At 45.2% G+C, this 17,759-nt stretch overlaps 2 protein-coding genes across 2 annotated transcripts; one reads left to right on the top strand and one right to left on the bottom strand.

Moving 5' to 3' along the window:
- Positions 1-5,167: 5,167 nt before the first annotated feature.
- LOC127305771 (glycine cleavage system H protein, mitochondrial) lies at positions 5,168-7,094 on the top strand. Its single transcript, XM_051336303.2, has 4 exons — positions 5,168-5,399; positions 6,207-6,295; positions 6,590-6,760; positions 6,862-7,094. The coding sequence occupies exons 1-4, from the start codon at positions 5,291-5,293 to the stop codon at positions 6,985-6,987; spliced, it is 495 nt and encodes a 164-aa protein (XP_051192263.1). The 5' UTR covers positions 5,168-5,290; the 3' UTR covers positions 6,988-7,094.
- A 4,642-nt stretch (positions 7,095-11,736) lies between these two features.
- On the bottom strand, positions 11,737-13,413 carry LOC127305763 (salt tolerance receptor-like cytoplasmic kinase 1). The gene is made up of 2 exons (XM_051336294.1): positions 12,916-13,413; positions 11,737-12,826 (listed from the first exon to the last, which is right to left on the bottom strand). The coding sequence occupies exons 1-2, from the start codon at positions 13,289-13,291 to the stop codon at positions 12,153-12,155; spliced, it is 1,050 nt and encodes a 349-aa protein (XP_051192254.1). The 5' UTR covers positions 13,292-13,413; the 3' UTR covers positions 11,737-12,152.
- Positions 13,414-17,759: the final 4,346 nt, after the last annotated feature.

Here is a 17,759-nt window from a genome sequence, read left to right as displayed (position 1 = left end):
TGTTTTTTGGCACGATCTTTGGTGCTACGTGACAGGTGCAGAGTAGCGACGTCGACAGCAACGATGAGTCCTTCCACACCAAGACTCGTCATGTCCTCAGGAGGCTGCAGTCTGGCGATTACGATGGCCACTTTGCTGGAGGCGTTTACAAGTGCCCCTTCTGCAACAGGAAGCTCCGCGCCACCGACTTCAACTGCCTGGTGAGCCATGCTGAATCCATTGACAGATGCCGCGCTAGAGTTGGAACGACCGTGAATGTGCATGTGTTCTTGGCCCAACACAAAGCACTTGGGATTCACCTGCGCAGCCTCCAAGCGAGTCACAGGCGCTACCTGGAGGCGTTGAACGTGCCTACTGCACTCTCTATATGTGACCGCTCTATTTGTAGAGCAGCTTAAATTCATGTAAAATGTAGCTTATGTTGGATCTAGGGATCTATCGGTAGTACTGCTGGATCTGTCGTGAATATATCTACGCTATGTTGGCTGCTGTATGCAGCTTATCCTATATTTTCTCCAGATTTGTGCCCAAGATTTCCTACCTGATTGGGTAAAAACGAAGGCATAAAGAAATGAATGGCGTTAAAAAACAGAAGAAGAAGCTGCTCTAGATTTGCTACCAATTTGGGCAATCAAGAATGAATAAGATCGAGCGAGAGAGAGAAAAAAGGTGCATTGAAAACTGCTAATCTGGGTGAAAGATTACAAACCACTCGTGCCCACGTCCTGGACCCACATGGCTCCACAGGCTACGGTCCCACATGCTACGGCCCCCGTTCCGCTCGTCTGACCAAACACGGTCTCGTCCTGTCCCACGCGGTCCCTTTCCACCAGCCCCACGCGACGTGGCCCCACATGACGCGGCCCCACACGCCAACACGGAACGGAAAACTAAACGGGAATCCTCCCTTCTATGCTCGGGCATGGGGAAAACTGAGGAAAAACTAAGAAGCTGGGGAAAACTGAGTATAACTAAGGACCCGAGGGCACCAAAATAGAAAGCCCATGTATATACTGCCTCGCTCTGTAAGACTCTCCTTTGGTAATTACTTTTTTGCCAGCCCACCGTTTCGTGATGAGGTCTACACGAAAAAGATGCATATTGGAAATTTGATTCCATTCCAGGAATCAATTCTAACTTTTTTGTAAGTGCAACCCTTCAAATTTTCTTCATGTTTAGAACATTTTTAGACCAGGATCATCACCATCAGTCGTTTAAAGTTTCTTTTAGCCACTAGCTTCATGTCGCTGTTCTCCACAACTCTCATGTTATATGTTTTTTTCATGGATCAAAAACAAAATGGTTATGAATTATATTTGGACCCGCAACTAAGAAAAAATCACAATATTTCTTCATGAGGTACTCCCTAATGTTTGGTTTCGTATTCGTAAATACTAGCATACATCGATGCTTAAAACAATCTTAACTATCAGATATGCAGAAATGGAATGTCCATCTTGACTTAAGGGTACTGTAGAAAATTATGTACAAAAATAGACAAATACTGTATAGGTAGATAATGGTTACAAAATTTTCCTAGTAAATTTCTTTAAAAAGGCTATTGTGTATATCTGTAAATAAGAGTAAAAGGATCCACGCATATTGATTTTCCTTGGTCATAGTTCATGATGTATTTTTTTTCTAATAGTCGCTTTTGTAGCAAAGTTTAAAAGAAATGCTTCAATCCATCCTCCATGTGTTTGGGAGAGATCTCCTCCAAATCATCAGTATGACTGTCAAAATCGTGAGCATCATCATGTAGGTTTCAGATCCAAGTGGTATTATCGATGCCCTTAGCCAGTGTTCTTGAGAAATGGCCGGGTCTAGACCATTCCTCAAAAGATGTTTTTACAGGATCCCCATCCACAACAATTTTTACTTCTGGTTTCATCATGCCGTAATATTTTAAAAACAAGGATTTGATGTCTAACAAGTGGCAATAACATAGAATAGATGTGTACTAATTCAATCTAACCCCCGGGTGAATTTTTTCTAGGTTTAAAAAAATGGATTATTATTATCTAAAAATTCCTAAAAATATTAATCCATCTATCACAAGTGTACTCCTAACCTTCCCCAATTAATTTGGGATGGAGGAAGTACAATTTTCATGCCCATTTTTCAGGTGTACTTGTAAATTTTTGAACAATGAAAAATATGTCTAGCCTACGTTAAAAAAATAAATATGAAGTATGTTGTTTGTTACAGTGCTATTTAGAGATTTTTGTTTGTTTTCCAAAAGACAACATACACCGTTCTTCATGAAAATTTGCATGCATATATAAGACACAAACATGTAGGTTGTCAAAGAGATTCTGCTTTTTAAAAATAGGACATTTCTAATGATTTTACTTTGATCTAGGTGCAAATGCACGAAGGAGACAAAAAGCCATCCCATGTCCATGTTTTGAAATTTTATATAATTTTTTCTGATTAAGTTTCAGCAATGGAAAGTACCTTCTGTAAGGAAACAAGTAAGAGGGCACCCTACCACAAATACATAATCAAAAAGTTGTTATGTACACAATGGGGAAAATACAAATAGTGATGAGGCAAGTTCTTCACATGGTGAACTATTTACAATAAGGTTTAGATGGTGGATCGGCTTGAGTGTCAAGGTTGGCATAATTGTAGCATTTACCCTTTTTGCAAGGAGGTGCAAGAATTGATAGCTCTTCTTCTTGTCACGTATTAATACATTGTTTGAGTTTGGAATACGGTGAACCTTTTGGTTTTGACATTATGGCATTCACCCAGTCAACATGGAAGTGATAGTTTAGTTCAGTTCGGTGGATGGGTCAAAATCATTCTCATTTCTTTGGTCATGCTTGTTTCTTACGAGATTGATATCATGTGCCGCAATGTAGTTTTTTTTTTTTGAAAAGATGAGCATATAGCCCTGCATATGCATCAATCGATGCATACAACGTCTTTATTACGAAGTTTCGGAGATGGAATATAAAGTTCAAACACATGTACTGTACTCATGCTTCATTGCCAACAATTATCGTCAATAGAATTAAGTAGGAATCAAAACAATTGAGCAACCTGATGTCAGTATATTGGTGCTTTCTCAAACTTTCAACATTTCCAATTAATTAGTTAAAATGACAAATATTTTGCCTTATTTCGAAAAATCGTAGTTTGTGTTGTCTTCTTTCACTAGCGGTTCGATGCGTCGAGAATGCGCGTGTGTCCGGTCACACGCTAGACGACTCGGTACATTGTTTATCACGGACCTACAAACATTTGGTTCCTCCCGTGCTATCGCTAGACTCGGTGCATGTATGGATATTTGTACATGTAGAGACATGCATTCTAGCATAGTAAATTACAAGGTACTACCTCCGTTCATATGAATAAGGTTTATTCATTGGAACGGAGGGGTACTAAACATTTATATACACTGGTTAATGGTTTCTTCTAAAGGTTGACTTCTTGTTTACTTAACTTGATTTTTTTAAATACGCCTTATTCATTGGAACGGAGGTGTACTAAACATCTATATACACTGGTTGATACATGTAAATTGCTCAATTATCTAGTTAAGACACACATACACATCATCCCTGCATGTAAATTAGTATATCATTAGCCCACAAACAACATAACTTATATGTATTAACATTGTAAACAATAGACAGCATATACACGTAGATTACATGTACATACAATGTAAATTCCTAACGGAGGGGGATTCAAAATGTAGTTTCAACCTGTGTCAAAATGTATAAGGTTTTGGCTGGGTTATAGTTGTTTTTTGTATGTCCAAGCATGCCCGCTTTATTCAAACATAAAATCCAAAAAAAAAAACCTGGTGCAGTTTTTCGCTCAATCGATTTTTTTTTTCTCATTTGGATTAAGCAACCAGGGGCGGGAAAACAACATGTTGTGTTGGTATTGATAGAAGAAATAAACTGCCTTTTGGTGTAGGAGAAAACAGTCAGATGTCCATTTGTCAGAAGAAAAAATGACTTGTGGCAGATCTAAAATCAGTTTAGTGCCCAAATAGACTCTTTCTTTAAATATTAAATCCCTGCTTCACGAACTGCAGGGTAACAACACACATTCGACCTAGAATCTTCGGCTCCTTGTTTTTATTCAATTATGAAATGACTCATTTTAATGGAGATTTATAGCATCATTCAAGTAAATGCAAATTGAGACCGTGGAAACATGACCTTGTGACATAGCTACACCTAATTTCAGACCAGTTAATGCTAGAAATATAAATAAGGGACTAAGATCTCCTATGAAATAGAAAATATTATTCAGAAATAGCATGAGTCGCAAGTTTTTGTTGGCAAGACAGCTTTAGTGAAATAAATAAGCACATCACACCAAAATAAATCCAACTGGATGAGCACTGCCGCTGGTTTCAAATCATTGATCCGAACAAACATTCCAGCCAGACAACTCGAGGTCTTTCTCCCCTCTCCTCATTTTTCCAAACAAGGGAATGCTCGTGAGTTGTCACGCCCTCATATGTCCATATCCTGATCTACTCTAGCTCTCTCCAACTGTCTCAACTGCTCCCACACATAATTTTGTATCCAGGCCCACACATAAATCTTCATATGTTGGTGGAGCGGGGCAAGAAGCACAAGGCTGTCATGAACTCGTGATCGAGTTCCTCTCTATTCAGAGATGGAGGTCCTGTACAGGGTTAAGTATGAGCAAATAGCTTGCACATATTCCGGATTTGATATCTTTCACTCCATTTGATCTGAGCTGATTTGCTTTGGTGGTATCTTGCATTTTGCAAATTTCGTAAGAATTAAATACACTATGTCTATATACTTATATGTACAATCGGAAAACAGATATGCCACGCGATAAGGGCACGGTAAATTAAAATTGACCGATATCTGCCTACATCGATACTCCGTTTCAGGACGAAGGACAATTACTGCCAGGACTAAGGACTATTACTATGGCTGTTGACAGCAGGACTTGTACTAGTCTCTCTTATCACTGCTAGTACCGACAGAGGGACAATCTTCTGATCTCACATTTGTCTAACGTTAATCAATCGAGTTTGGATCAAGCAGAGAAGGATTAATGGCTCTGGTCTTAACCAAGGATGAGGCTAGGAGCACCCAGCAGCCATACAAATCCTATCCCTGCACACCCCTTTATTTCCCCTCTCTTCCTGAACCAAACAATTCCCTTTTCCCTATCCTCCCACCACTACTACCACTGAGCCACTATCCCCTACAAGGAGAGGGCAAAGAACACATATACACCTTGTTGCTTTTGTCACAAGGTTGCAACAGCTAATCAAGCTACAATGGCTCTGAGGCTGTGGGCGAGCTCAGCTGCCAATGCCCTCAAGATCTCAAGCAGTGGAGCCAGGGCTGCTGCCCCTGCCTATTCTATCTCCAGATACTTCTCCACTGGTACAGTTTTCTCTATACTTTGCTAGAGCACTAAAGTAGAATTCTGCAAGATAGGATACTTCTCCTTTTTGGTAGAGAGCACATGTAGTCTGCAATGTTCTTGCTCTTTTGCATTATTTGTAAACCAACTCTTTCCACTTCAGACATTGTGGATTTCTTTCTGTATTATATTTCCTTCAGCACTGGTCCTTGTTGTCACATTCACTATCATATACCGGAAAATGGGAAGGTTAAAATAAAATTCCTCTCTAAAAATAGAAACGGGTATACGTTTTCAGATAATGGAATGCATATATTAGAACAAAGTAAACTTGTTCTCTAAAAATAGTTTCAGCTATCAATTACAGTGCATATGATGTACTTGCAGTCCTGTAAAAAAAGTAAATGAAACCATGGTCATGTTTGAATAGTTATGATGCGTGTTGCACTTCTTGATGGCTTTTTGGTAGAGAGTACATGTAGTCTGCAATGTTCTAGCTCTTTTGCATTATGTGTAGACCGACTCTTTCCACTCAAAGACATTGTGGATTTCTATCTGTATTTTATTTCCTTTGGGACTGGTGATTGTAGTTACTTTCACTATCATATACCGGAAAAAGGAAAGGTGAAAATAAAATTCTTTACTATGAATAGAAAGAGGAATACATTTGTAGTTGATGGAATCTCTGTATTAGAAATAAGGCCACTTGTTCTGCAAAAATAGTTTCAGCTCTCAACTAGAGTGCACATGGTGTACAAGCATTCCCTCCCTGTAGAAGTGTAAATCAAGACACATCCATGTTTGAATTGCTATGATGCGTGTTGCAGTTCTGGATGGCTTGAAGTACACTTCCTCCCATGAGTGGGTCAAGAACGATGGCGCCGTGGCCACAATTGGCATCAGTGACCATGCCCAGGTGAAGCAACAACAACACTCACATGCTTTTCATGATGTACCAATTCTCTGTCAATAATAATGATGATCTTTTGACTTCTGAGAGCAAGCTTGCAATTGCCAGAGTAATACACTTGGTTGCATAATACGAGCCCAAATATATTATGGAGACTTCCTTTTCAGACTCTAATAACAACTGAATAATAGTCACACCACACCATGACCATGGAGCATGCATAATACAGTTTGTTAGTATAGTTTTATGCTTGCAGGCTCTAACTAATAAACAAGTGTTTGACCAACTTGGTGGGTGCAGGGTCATCTCGGGGAGGTGGTGTTCGTGGAGCTGCCGGAGGCCGGCACGAAGGTGAGCCAAGGCGGCGCCTTCGGGAACGTGGAGAGTGTGAAGGCCACCAGCGACGTGAACTCGCCCATCTCCGGCGAGGTCGTCGAGGTCAATGCTAAGCTGTCCGAGACTCCCGGCCTGGTACGCGTTCCTTCCTGCACTGCAAAACCAATTCTTACACAGCTTGTGTATTACGTGATCCTAACGAACGGATTTGCAATGGCGCTGTGATCAATTTGCAGATCAACTCGAGCCCGTACGAGGACGGGTGGATGATCAAGGTGAAGCCGAGCAGCCCGACGGAGCTGGACGCGCTGCTCGACTCGGCCAAGTACACCAAGCACTGCGAGGAGGAGGACGCCCACTAGTGTTCCCCTTTTTGTTTGTTTCAAATCGTTTTTCTCGTTGTCGCAAACATATCTACTATTGCTGCTCTTCCTAGAGCAAATAAACCAGGCTTACCATGCGTTCTGTTCGTCGTTTGGGTTTCCGGCCCTGTCATTTAGATGAGTATATTTGCTACTCTATAAAAAAAACAGCTGTAACTCCTTAAACTCAAATTCAAACCAATAAAAGCAAACTCATACAAATATGACTCAAATTACTACAAATCTCTTGAACTTGAATAAACTACTAAGATTAATTACATTATCCATTTAGTACTAGCTTCTCCAGGATGGCTATCTTTCGAGATCATGGTCGCAGAGTTATATATTTCTCCGCCGCTCCTTATACGAGCGCTTGGGTTTTTTTTTCAAGATTTCTTAAGGCACGAACTGTGCTACGCTAGAGGCCAGGGGCAGCAACGAGCTTTGCTCACGGCGCGCCGTCGAGGGATGCAAAAGTAAGGTGGTGCTGATATCTTTAAGGACTTACATTTTATTTCTTTTGCTTGTAAGGATGTTTCTGTAAAGGCTGGTTTCGGATAATATATTGTAACTTCGCCAAAAAAACTACATCACCCTACATCTAACCTGAATACCTTTGTCACTCTTCCTTGTCTTATAGTGCTCGAAGGCTTGGCGCTCTAGGTATTTGGAGCAGAGCATCAACATGTAGTCTGTTGGCTCGCTCCGCCTCGCGGCGGTCCACTACAACATCGTTCGGCTAAGCAGGGCTACCGAGCTCGAAATTTAGCATCGTGTCCGAGCCATAGAGGTGCACCGACTCGATGTCATGCACCTTCGCCATTTGCGCCGCCAAATGGAAGGTGTTGATCCATATCCGTATCCTTTTGTGGGTGTTCCGATTGGTGATTTTCACCACCCACGCCTCGCATACATGCTTGCACAAGTCATGGTATTGTTGCGGCACTGACAAGTCGGGGTACCACGAGGAGGACGCACCACTACGAAAAGAGCCGCCGTAGGATCGGGATGCGCCAAATGGAAGGAGCTCAATAATGTGTCTGATATGCTCGCTATATTGATCGAACGAGCTAAATCTGATGGCCAAATTGAAGGAGTGATCCCACATCTTGTTGATGGGGGTTTATCAATTCTTCAATACGCCGATGATACAATTTTATTTATGGAACATGATCTCGATAAAGCTCGAAATTTAAAGCTAATATTGGCAGCTTTTGAGCATTTATCGGGACTCAAAATAAATTTCCATAAAAGTGAATTGTTCTGCTTTGGCGAGGCCCATGACTCAGTCGCCGAATATTCAAAATTGTTTGGCCGTGGGCAAGGCCAGTTTCCTATCAACTATGTGGGCATCCCGATTCACTATCGGACATTAAATATGGCTGAGTGGAAACTAGTCGAGGAAGGACTTCAGAAGAGACTTAGTAGCTGAAAAGGTAAAATGCTATCCCTCGTAGGAAGACTGGTTCTCATTAATGCCGTACTCACTAATATGGTGCAGTATATGATATCCTTCTTCATCTTGCCAAAAGGTGTGTTACACAAACCCGACTATTATAGATCAAGATTTTTTTTTTATAAGTGGATAGTGAAAAAAAAATCGACTAGTCAAATGGTCTATTGTATGCCAACCTAGATATATGGGTGGGCTAGGGGTTCATGACCTTGAGGTCAAGAACTCGGCCTTGTTAGGTAAGTGGCTTCATAAGCTTCTAACCGAACATGGCGTATGGCAGACCATGGTTAAAAGAAAGTACATCGACGAGAAAGCTTTATCCCAGATCCTTTGGAAACCGGGTGACTCGCATTTTTAGACTAGCCTAATGGCAACAAAAAAAATTCTTCAGATATGGTACTTTCAATATCAAGGATGGTTCGCAGATACGGTTCTGGGAGGATACATGACTAGGGAATATCTCTCTCTCTAAACAATATCCAGCGTTATACAGCATTGTTCGTCGCAAAAGTGATACCACTGCATTTGTAGTGGCAACCTCACCTCCGACAGTGACGTTTAGACGAGATTTAATCGGTCCGAGGCTTTTTGCATGGAATGACTTACTTCTACGTTTGGAGTCCATTCAGTTGTCCGAAAGGCATGATGAATTTCGTTGGAACTTACATTCCAATGAAAGTTCTCTATAAGTTCATTGTACAATGCAATTATCCAACCGAAAATACCAGTTGATAAAAATAAGAAGATTTGAAAGATGAAAATACCGCTCAAAATTAAGATTTTAGCTGATATTTGCGTCAAGGCGTAATCCTTACCAAAGATAATCTTGTGAAACGCAATTAGCATGGGAGTACGCAGTGCGTTTTCTATCATCACAACGAGACGATTAAACACTTGTTCTTCCAATGCGGCTTTGCCAGGTCTATATGGTCATGCATCCAAGTAGCTTCTGATATGTATCCCCCGACTAGTCTGGCCAATATCTTTTGTAATTGGCTTCATGGTATCGATCACAGATTTAGAATGTTTATGAGGGTAGGAGCGCTTGCCATTATATAGTCGCTATGACTGATTAGAAATGACAAAGTTTTTAATGATAAGAATTGTTCTCTCTTGCAGGTTATCTACAGATGTACCGCTATTCTCCGTTCGTGGTCTGCACTGCAAAAGGTGGAGAATCGCGTCCTCTATATGGAGGTTTGTACACGGTTGGAGGACACGGCGAGGGATAATTTTTCCCTACATGGGTGGCAGCATAATCTACGGGTTGAGCCTCCGTCTTCATCTTAGGCGGCTTACAGTTGCTCACGTTTGCTATGTAATTCGCCTTTTTATTATTACTACAGACTTTTGAGAATTTTTGAGCGGCTGTGCGCATCTTAGCTATGCAGAGGTTAGGTGTAATTGACTTTCTCAAGTAATAAAGCGTTCATTATCTAAAAAAAGATCGGGATGAAAGGTCTGCGTGACCTTGATTCGTGCTCCAAACCAGCGTAGGGGGCCGGCGGCGCCGGAGTGAGGCTAGGATTGTAACCAGCGTAGGGGGCCGGCGGCGCCGTAGTTAGGCTAGGATTGTGATGGGTGCGCCGGTGCCTATTTGGAAAGAGTTCGGAGAGGTCAGAAGGAGATAAAATTATGGGTGTGTCTATGTATCAGTTGACTGAGATTTTCTTAAGTCTCAGTCACCTCAGAAAAGTGCAACTCGGTTCAGTTGCACGTACTAGCAGAAAAGTGCAAGTGCATATTTTTAACAGAAAAGTGTAATTTAAGCAACTGATTTAGGATTAAGAAAATCTCAGTTAACTGACACATAGCAATAGCAAAATCGTAAAATTATACCAAGGCGCTCCATCGATGAGTATGAATAATGGAACTCTAAACCGTATGAGAGTTTGGCTTGATACAATTACGAGGAGCAAAACTGAATTTGTACTGCTCTAACCGATTATAGATAACTTTACTTATTTTTTCATTTTTTTGGTTGCTTACCACGTATAAATAGATGATCGAGATGCTTACGGTGTCGGTGTACAAGGCGTTCCACGCTCAAATACAACGTTTGCAATGACGGTGACGCGAAAGTTTGGAAGAAAATTAACACAAAAACTATTGCAGGCGTGGAAAGGCATCGCCGGCGAGCTTAGCTTATTTCTTCTTTGAAACGTGTAGATGATTAGAGCCAATGGATTAATTAAGCGGAGGCGTCATTAACGGCTAACCCATCAGGCGGATGCGCGTCGCGTCGGTCGGGCACGGCCGAAAGAGACGGCGAGGCCGATTCCGTCGGAGGGCTTGCGTGCGCGATCACGACGGCGACGCGGCACCGGCAGCCTCCCTCGCCGGCCCATACGCGACCCGTTCCGGCGACATGTACAGGGTAGCCGACGGCGTTTTTCGTATGGGGAGCATGTCGCCGTCTCCCCCCGCCTCCTCTGGTTTCCTTGTCTTGGCTCCAGCAGAGTTATTGAGAGGAGCCTATTCAATCAATGTGCGCGCGCGCCATTGCCAATTGGGGTGGTTAGTTTGAAAGCAAGGGCATGCGTCTCTTTCTTCTTCCTTGGGCCCTGTCAAAGTCAAGAACCCTGGCTGCTTAATGATTTTGGGTTTGCATTATTAGGACTGCAAGTGCAACCCTCCTCTCTTCTGCATTTCTGACGAAAGTGTCGGCTAATTCTTCTCTTCTGTACTATTCGAACTCCAAGCACGAAGAAAATTTCAGTCGACCGAGTGGGAACTGTTTGAAAAGAGTTTCGAGTTTTCCCAGCAGAATGAGCTGTGTCTGAAAAGACTAAAGAATCGTACTACTATACGGTATGGAGTAGTAGTATACATTTGTTTGACCAAGATGGATTTGTATACTCATTTGTGGAGTATTCTGCTGGCCAGTCTGGGGCAGGGAGTCCAATTGACTGAGTTGTTCATGCACAGAAGAAGAGGCGAATATGCGCGTTTCAAAATGCAGTTTGGAATCTGGTAGTACAGTACTCTGGGTGCCAGGATCTAAAAATCCAGTAATATCTGCTCTGCACAGACAGCGGTATAACGTCGTATTAAGAGGCCACAGTGCGCTGTTTATTCTTCTTGACTTTCTTCATCAAGGACGACTAGGTTTCAGATTTGATCCTTGAGCTAACCTCACCGTACCATGGCAGTAAATCAGCAGCAGACTCAAACTGCTTTCGAAAGGGAAATGCATGCAGTCCGAGAAGTTTTTGCGCAAATATTTACACAATTTCTAGGGACCAACACAAGTAATAAAAGCCTAAGCACAAGTTAGTTCTAGGAACAAACGAAACGAACGAACAAACAAACAAACTTGAAGAACATCATGAACACCCAATGTACTTTACAGAAGAAGGAAAAAAAAATGGACAAAATCGTCAGAATCGCGGCCTCGACGACCCCAAATTTCTAGTGGTTTCTTCTCCCGCACTCCCAAATCGCTGCCACTTTGGCACCACCATAACGTCATCGAAATTCCCCATCAGCGCACACGAGCCCTACCTTTTTCCACCGCACCTTTCCTGCCATTTTTTTGTTTTTGCGAGATTGCTTTCGACATGCGCGCCTACTACCGCTTTGTACGCGCTCGCCCAGTGGCGAGGCTCCACGTGCCCCGCTGCAGCTCACACCCATCATCACAACAGCACAAGTTCACAGCTGGCCAATCCGGATCTACCGCCTAGGAGGAGGACCGCCTCGGGAGTCGTCACAGCTTCCCGTGGCCGTTCCCGGCGGCGAGGATGGACCCGCGCGCGTTCTGCTCCAGCGTGCGCACCACTTCCGCCATGGACGGGCGGAGGCTGGGGTTGTGCCCGACGCACGACGCGGCGAGCGCGGCCACCGCTGACGCCTCGGCGGCGTCGTACGCGCTGCCGAGCCGCTCGTCGACGAGCATCCTCGCGTCGCAGGGCTGCTTGAGCCTCGGCGCGAGGACGGCGGTGAGGAGGCGGCCCTCGACGGGGCAGAAGGCCTCGACGCCCGTGAGCAGCTCCAGCAGCAGCACCCCGAAGCTGTACACGTCCGTCTTCTTGGTCACCACCCCGGACCGGATGTAGTGCGGGTCCACGTACCCCGGGGACCCCAGCATGGTGTGCGCCGACGCCCGCGGCCGCACCGCCGCCGAGAACCCCATCCGCGCCGACCCGAAGTCGCAGAGCTTGGCGGACATGGCGCCGTCCAGGAGCACGTTGGCCGCCTTCACGTCGCCGTGGACCACCTGCGGCTCGCACTGGTCGTGCAGGTACTCCAGCGCCTGCGCCACCTGCAGCGCCGCCGTCACCCGCCGCGCCCAGGGAAGCGCGCCACCGGACTTGCCCCCGCCGTGCAGCTTCTCGTGCAGGTTCCCGTTCGCCGCGAACTCCAGCACCAGCACGCCCTCGTCTGCAGCATCCGTAAACAATTGAATCAGCACACACAGCGTCGCGAAGCAGAGCCTGCATCCAGAGAAATGGTAGCGAAAAAGCACGCACCTTGCTGGTCGCAGAAGCCGAGGAGGCGCACGATGTGCGGGTGGCGGACGCGCAGGAGCGTGTCGAGCTCCTGGCGGAAGACGCGGTGGAGCCGCTCGCTGCTGCGGTGTACCTTGACGGCGGCGAGGCCGCCGGAGAGGCGCGCGAGGTAGACGGTGCTGAAGCCGCCCTCGCCCACCACGGCGGAGGTGAACCCGCCCGTCATCCGCTCCACCTGCGGCCACGAAAGCTGCCGCGTCGTCCCGTCGGTCCCTTTACCTCCTCCCTCGGGAACCGCCCCGGCGCAGTCCGCCTCCTCGTCATTCATCTCCATGTCGCTGGCGGCCGCATTGGCCCCGCAGCCGCAGCAGAAGAACCTGAACCTCTGCGCCCCCATCGATCCTCTCTCGCTTTCAGCACCTTGCACACACGCGCAGGCAGACGAGAGCAGCAAGCAGAGGAGGATGAGCAGAGGAGCCGAGGGAGGAAGAAGACTTGGGGTTCTGCCTTGGTGGATGTACGCAGCTGGCTTATATATAGGTGGGTGCGGGGAATTGAGATTTGGTGGGGGTGTGAAGTGCGAAGTTGCCACCATTAGCAAGCGTCCGTCCACAAATTATTACTGGCATCCCGGCCCACCTTACTCACTCACTCGCCAGCATCATCACGCCTACCCTTCAGAAAAATACAGACGAGATCTGGCAGCCATGAGGTCACCCTCCCTCATCCCTGGAGTTCCAATAGATTACACCGGAATGAATAATGGTCCGAATAATAATTGGATCAACACATGGGATGGGAGTATACGGCGAGGTAGTGAGGACATAATGCAGTATTGACGTGCAGCTTTCTAGGTTTGAAACCGGATTATTGGCGTGTTAGATTACAGCTGAAAACGCCAATTATGCGCGAGCGAGGGAGCGATCCAGAACGGTTATGGCTCCTCCAAGATCCAGGATGTCTCGCAACTGCTACCACTGATATGACTTGCTAAGCTACACGGACCTCATAATGCTCTACGCTTTGCTGTAATGGTAGTAGTCTCTGGAAAGGCTTCGTCGTGGCATTTACACTTGTCGCTGCAGACAGACCCCGGGTCGAGATCAAAGCGGAGATGAACCTGATTGCTCAGTGTAATTCGTGACTGTTTTTTTCTCCTAGCAGAATTGCTAGGTGACAAAAAGGAGCCCGCTAATATTGCGGTGAATTTTCGCATGGCTTAATTGTTATCATTTTTTTCTTTCTTCAACTGCTCATCTTTTTTCTCTGCGAAGGTTCCTGCACCGAAGGTGTCGGAGGCGAGACGTGTGTAAGTAATGTTGGACTTTGGTTGGGTTTGGTGCGATCGATGAACATGGTGGCAGCACACACCGTAGAACAGGAGGCGGTGGTCATTGGTCAAGCCCACGCCACGTGCCCACGCGCAGAGCTGACGAGCAGTGTTCATCCAAGACCAAGACGATGAATGTGTGTCAAAGGAGTCGTCGTGATAAATGTGGTTTGGTTCCTTCTAATGATTCACTTGGGGTTAAGCAGTGTTCATGCATGCATCTGCCTGGTTGAACCATCGTCACATGTACTGTGTAGCCGTGTAGGTATACTGCTCTTTTTTTTTTTGAAACACAGTACAATCAAAGACGCTCATACATAAGCGTACACACTCACCCCTATGAACGCACACACGCACACCCTACCCCTATGAGCACCTCCAAGAGACTGCGTTGAATAACTGATCCGGCGGGTCTTGAGATTGACGAAGTCACCACAGCGCTCATTGTCGACGGGAACGTCGCCTCCCATCGAAGAATATTCCGCTTTTTATGAGACACCAAAGTGTCAAATCCGATTTGAACTCACGGTGGTGAAGTGCTTGCCCTCCTAACCATCCAACCCGTGGTTGGTTCTCGTGTAGGTATACTGCTCTGCCCAGTGATGCAAATACAAGTGCCAGCTTTCTGTTCTGAATCTCTGAAAAAAGCAACATTTGCGCTTGAAATCCTGACAAAATAGACAGTTAGTCATGTTGGCTCTTCGCCTCTTCAGTATTCGCCGCCCAAGTGATCGCAACCTAGGAGTAGCGTAAGTAGCAGCAACAAACGCAGAAGTGATCTTACTTTTTGGAAACTTTTATATACTCCTTTTAGGCTGAATATTATCGTGTCTTTAGATTAAATATAGGCTAAAATGTATCTAGATTTATTGAACCTGAGGAATATGTATAAGCAAAGAAAGTACTCCATCCGTTCCGTTTTAATTGACTCTAATTTAGTACAATTTTATACTTCCCGTCGAGTGATTAGGCCTCCTTCACCTCCCGTCGGCATCTCCGGCGTTTTGCCTCGCTTCTTTGGCCTTCGGGCCATGGAAGTAGGATGGATCTCGGCCCGAGGTCTCCGTTCCCCTGCTTTTAGGGTTGTAGTTTGGTGGGACGACGCTCAGGTGGTGGTGGTGGTGGCGTTTTCACCAATAAAATCTCCTCGGCTTCAGCCCCATTTCGAGGGCGACGTCGAGAAAGTTGTGGAAGTGCTGTGTTTCTAAAGGACCTTTTCTGCCTTAGGGGATCTCTGAATCTTCATGGAGGTTTATCAGCGGTTATTTCTTTTTCTTCGTCTTCAGAACGGATGTGATATTCTTGACCGGTTCGGTGACCTCCCGTTTGCAAACAGCAACCTTAGGCTGACTTGGGGAGAAGTGGCAGCGGGCGCGCCGTCGATACGGTCTGGAGGTTGAAGACGAAGGGTATCTCAAAATTTTCATTGTAATTTTTGTTTTTGTTGATGTACTTTGTATTGTTTGATATTTTTCTGAATGACATGGTTCTATTCGCAAAAATGTAGATACTGTCTATTTAGAAAAATCTACAATATCTTTTTCCGGAGGGAGGAAATATTATCATTTTCCAAAATACCGATCTCCATTCCCCGCACTCCAAGTGATATCTCCTTTTTTGGTACGCAGGTCACTAAACACACACTTCAAGCTTCATACAGACTGTTGCTTTTACGCCTTGTTGGCTATAACCTTTTGGCTCGAATCTGAAGCCAAAAGCTGTGCTAGTGCTGTGCAGCAGTAATTAAGCAACTTTGCAGGGGAGATGCATCATGCATGCACGCATCGGATTCCTGAACCCTCATCGAATCGTCACATGAACTCCGCGCTCGCGTTCACTGAACACAGGATGCACGCCTGTATGGGCGCGTCTACGTTTTTAAAGGAGTGATTATGGTGGATTCTGCGCTGGCCTGCCCTCTCTCTACGGATGGGGAAAAAAATGTTCTGGCAGCTAGCTACTTGTTTCAGTTCGACATCAGTCGTATTCTCTGTTGATGTTTGAACTCGCGAGAACTCTCAGATTGAATCTGAAAGAGGGGTTTTATTGAGTCAGAAATCACATCAAGACGGTACATTTGAACGATTTTACAACCACCCTCTGGATTACAAAGATTTGCAAAGTCTAAAAAAAGTCCAAGTATTTTGAAATGGGGAGTTACCGGGCCTCTCCGTCGATGAGAGCAATTTTTTTATTTTCAAGAATAATACGAGATTTCAAATTATTTCAAATCTGTGCCTCAAACGGTCAAACGGCCACCGATCGGTCAGAGGGCCTCCGATATGACCCGGTCGGTGCGCTACCTGCCAACTGCAGGCTCTGCTGGGCCCCACGACCGATCGATGACGTTATTGGTCACGCGTGGCTAGCATTCGGCCACGCCGCTGCCGACAAGTTCCAAAGCACCGGAAAAATCGCGTCGGGCGCGCTCCTCCCTTCTTCTTCCTCTCCTCTTTCTCTCTTCTCTCGCTCCCAACTCGAGTTCTTTTCAGCAAACCCTCAATTTGCCCTAATTGGAGCTGTTTTTTTGGAGCAATGATGGTGAAGTGGTGGAGTTTAGTGTTGGTGTAGGCTGAGCTGTGTGGTGGTGCTGCTGCTGTTCGGGAGACTCAATGTTGTTGCACGGAGAGGCTTTACACGCTTCAAGGGTAAAGCCTATTTTTTGCTAATTACAATTTATTTATTATGCTTATGCGGGCACGCGGGAATGTTAGTTAGCTTATTTATTTTGCTTATGCGGGCTTGGGAAGCATGTCAATATGGCAGGCCATGCAACCCTCGTCAACGCGGTGCTCACTAGTGTGGTCATCTACCTCATCACCGTCCTTGAGGTTCCTATGGAGGTGCTTATTAAATTGACAAGGTCACCAAAGGCAAGTGAAAAATAATTGGGAGGCAATTTGTAAACCAAAAGAACATGGGGGTCTCGGAATCCTCAAGCTCAATTTTCTTTTTTGCTTCTGCACTTTGTTTGAGGTGGCTTTGGCATGAATGGAATGATGAATCTAAGCCTTGGGTTGGTCTTGGGAAACCTCGCACACGTTGTGACTACGACCTCTTTGCGGTGGCCACAAGAGTCAATTTCGAAATGGGAAAAAACACTCTTTTGGGCAGCGGCTTCGTTTAAGGGCATGTGGTCTAAAGACGTTGCCCCTTTAATCTTCGGTACCTCCAAGAAGAAGAAACGCATGGTTCACATGGTGAAATATTGGTGGATTGAGGTGATCCATAAGAGAGGGCAGTCAAGGAAAGTTATGACCTTGCTTGCAATACCAGCGTCTTGGGAAATTTTTAAGGAAAGAGATAGTCGTGTTTTCCGAAACCATTCCGTTACTACGACTACGCTTGTTGCGCTGATCAAAGAGGAGGCGGGGATGTGGTGTCTCGTGGTGGCTAAAGCTTTGCGTAAATGTAATATCGTGAGAGTAGGCTTTTAAAAAAAAAATCGACGCTCGGTGGCCGAGAAGTTGGCTGTAAACTTCTAAAAACTCCTTCGTGACCAACGAAAAAGGAAAATCTTTTGCATTGGTTAAGA

This window comes from Lolium perenne, chromosome 1 (assembly GCF_019359855.2).
Source record: "Lolium perenne isolate Kyuss_39 chromosome 1, Kyuss_2.0, whole genome shotgun sequence".
Taxonomy (NCBI): domain Eukaryota; kingdom Viridiplantae; phylum Streptophyta; class Magnoliopsida; order Poales; family Poaceae; genus Lolium; species Lolium perenne.
Note: the sequence above shows the minus strand (reverse complement) of the source record. Positions and strands in the feature narration are given on the sequence as shown.

Coding starts and splice junctions, on each gene's coding strand:
- LOC127305771 (XM_051336303.2), top strand. CDS start 5,291: ATGGCTCTGAGGCTGTGGGCGAGCTCAGCTGCCAATGCCCTCAAGATC. Junction 5,400..6,206: donor CTCCAGATACTTCTCCACTG/GTACAGTTTTCT, acceptor TGCGTGTTGCAG/TTCTGGATGGCTTGAAGTAC. Junction 6,761..6,861: donor TGTCCGAGACTCCCGGCCTG/GTACGCGTTCCT, acceptor ATCAATTTGCAG/ATCAACTCGAGCCCGTACGA.
- LOC127305763 (XM_051336294.1), bottom strand. CDS start 13,291: ATGGGGGCGCAGAGGTTCAGGTTCTTCTGCTGCGGCTGCGGGGCCAAT. Junction 12,827..12,915: donor CGGCTTCTGCGACCAGCAAG/GTGCGTGCTTTT, acceptor CGGATGCTGCAG/ACGAGGGCGTGCTGGTGCTG.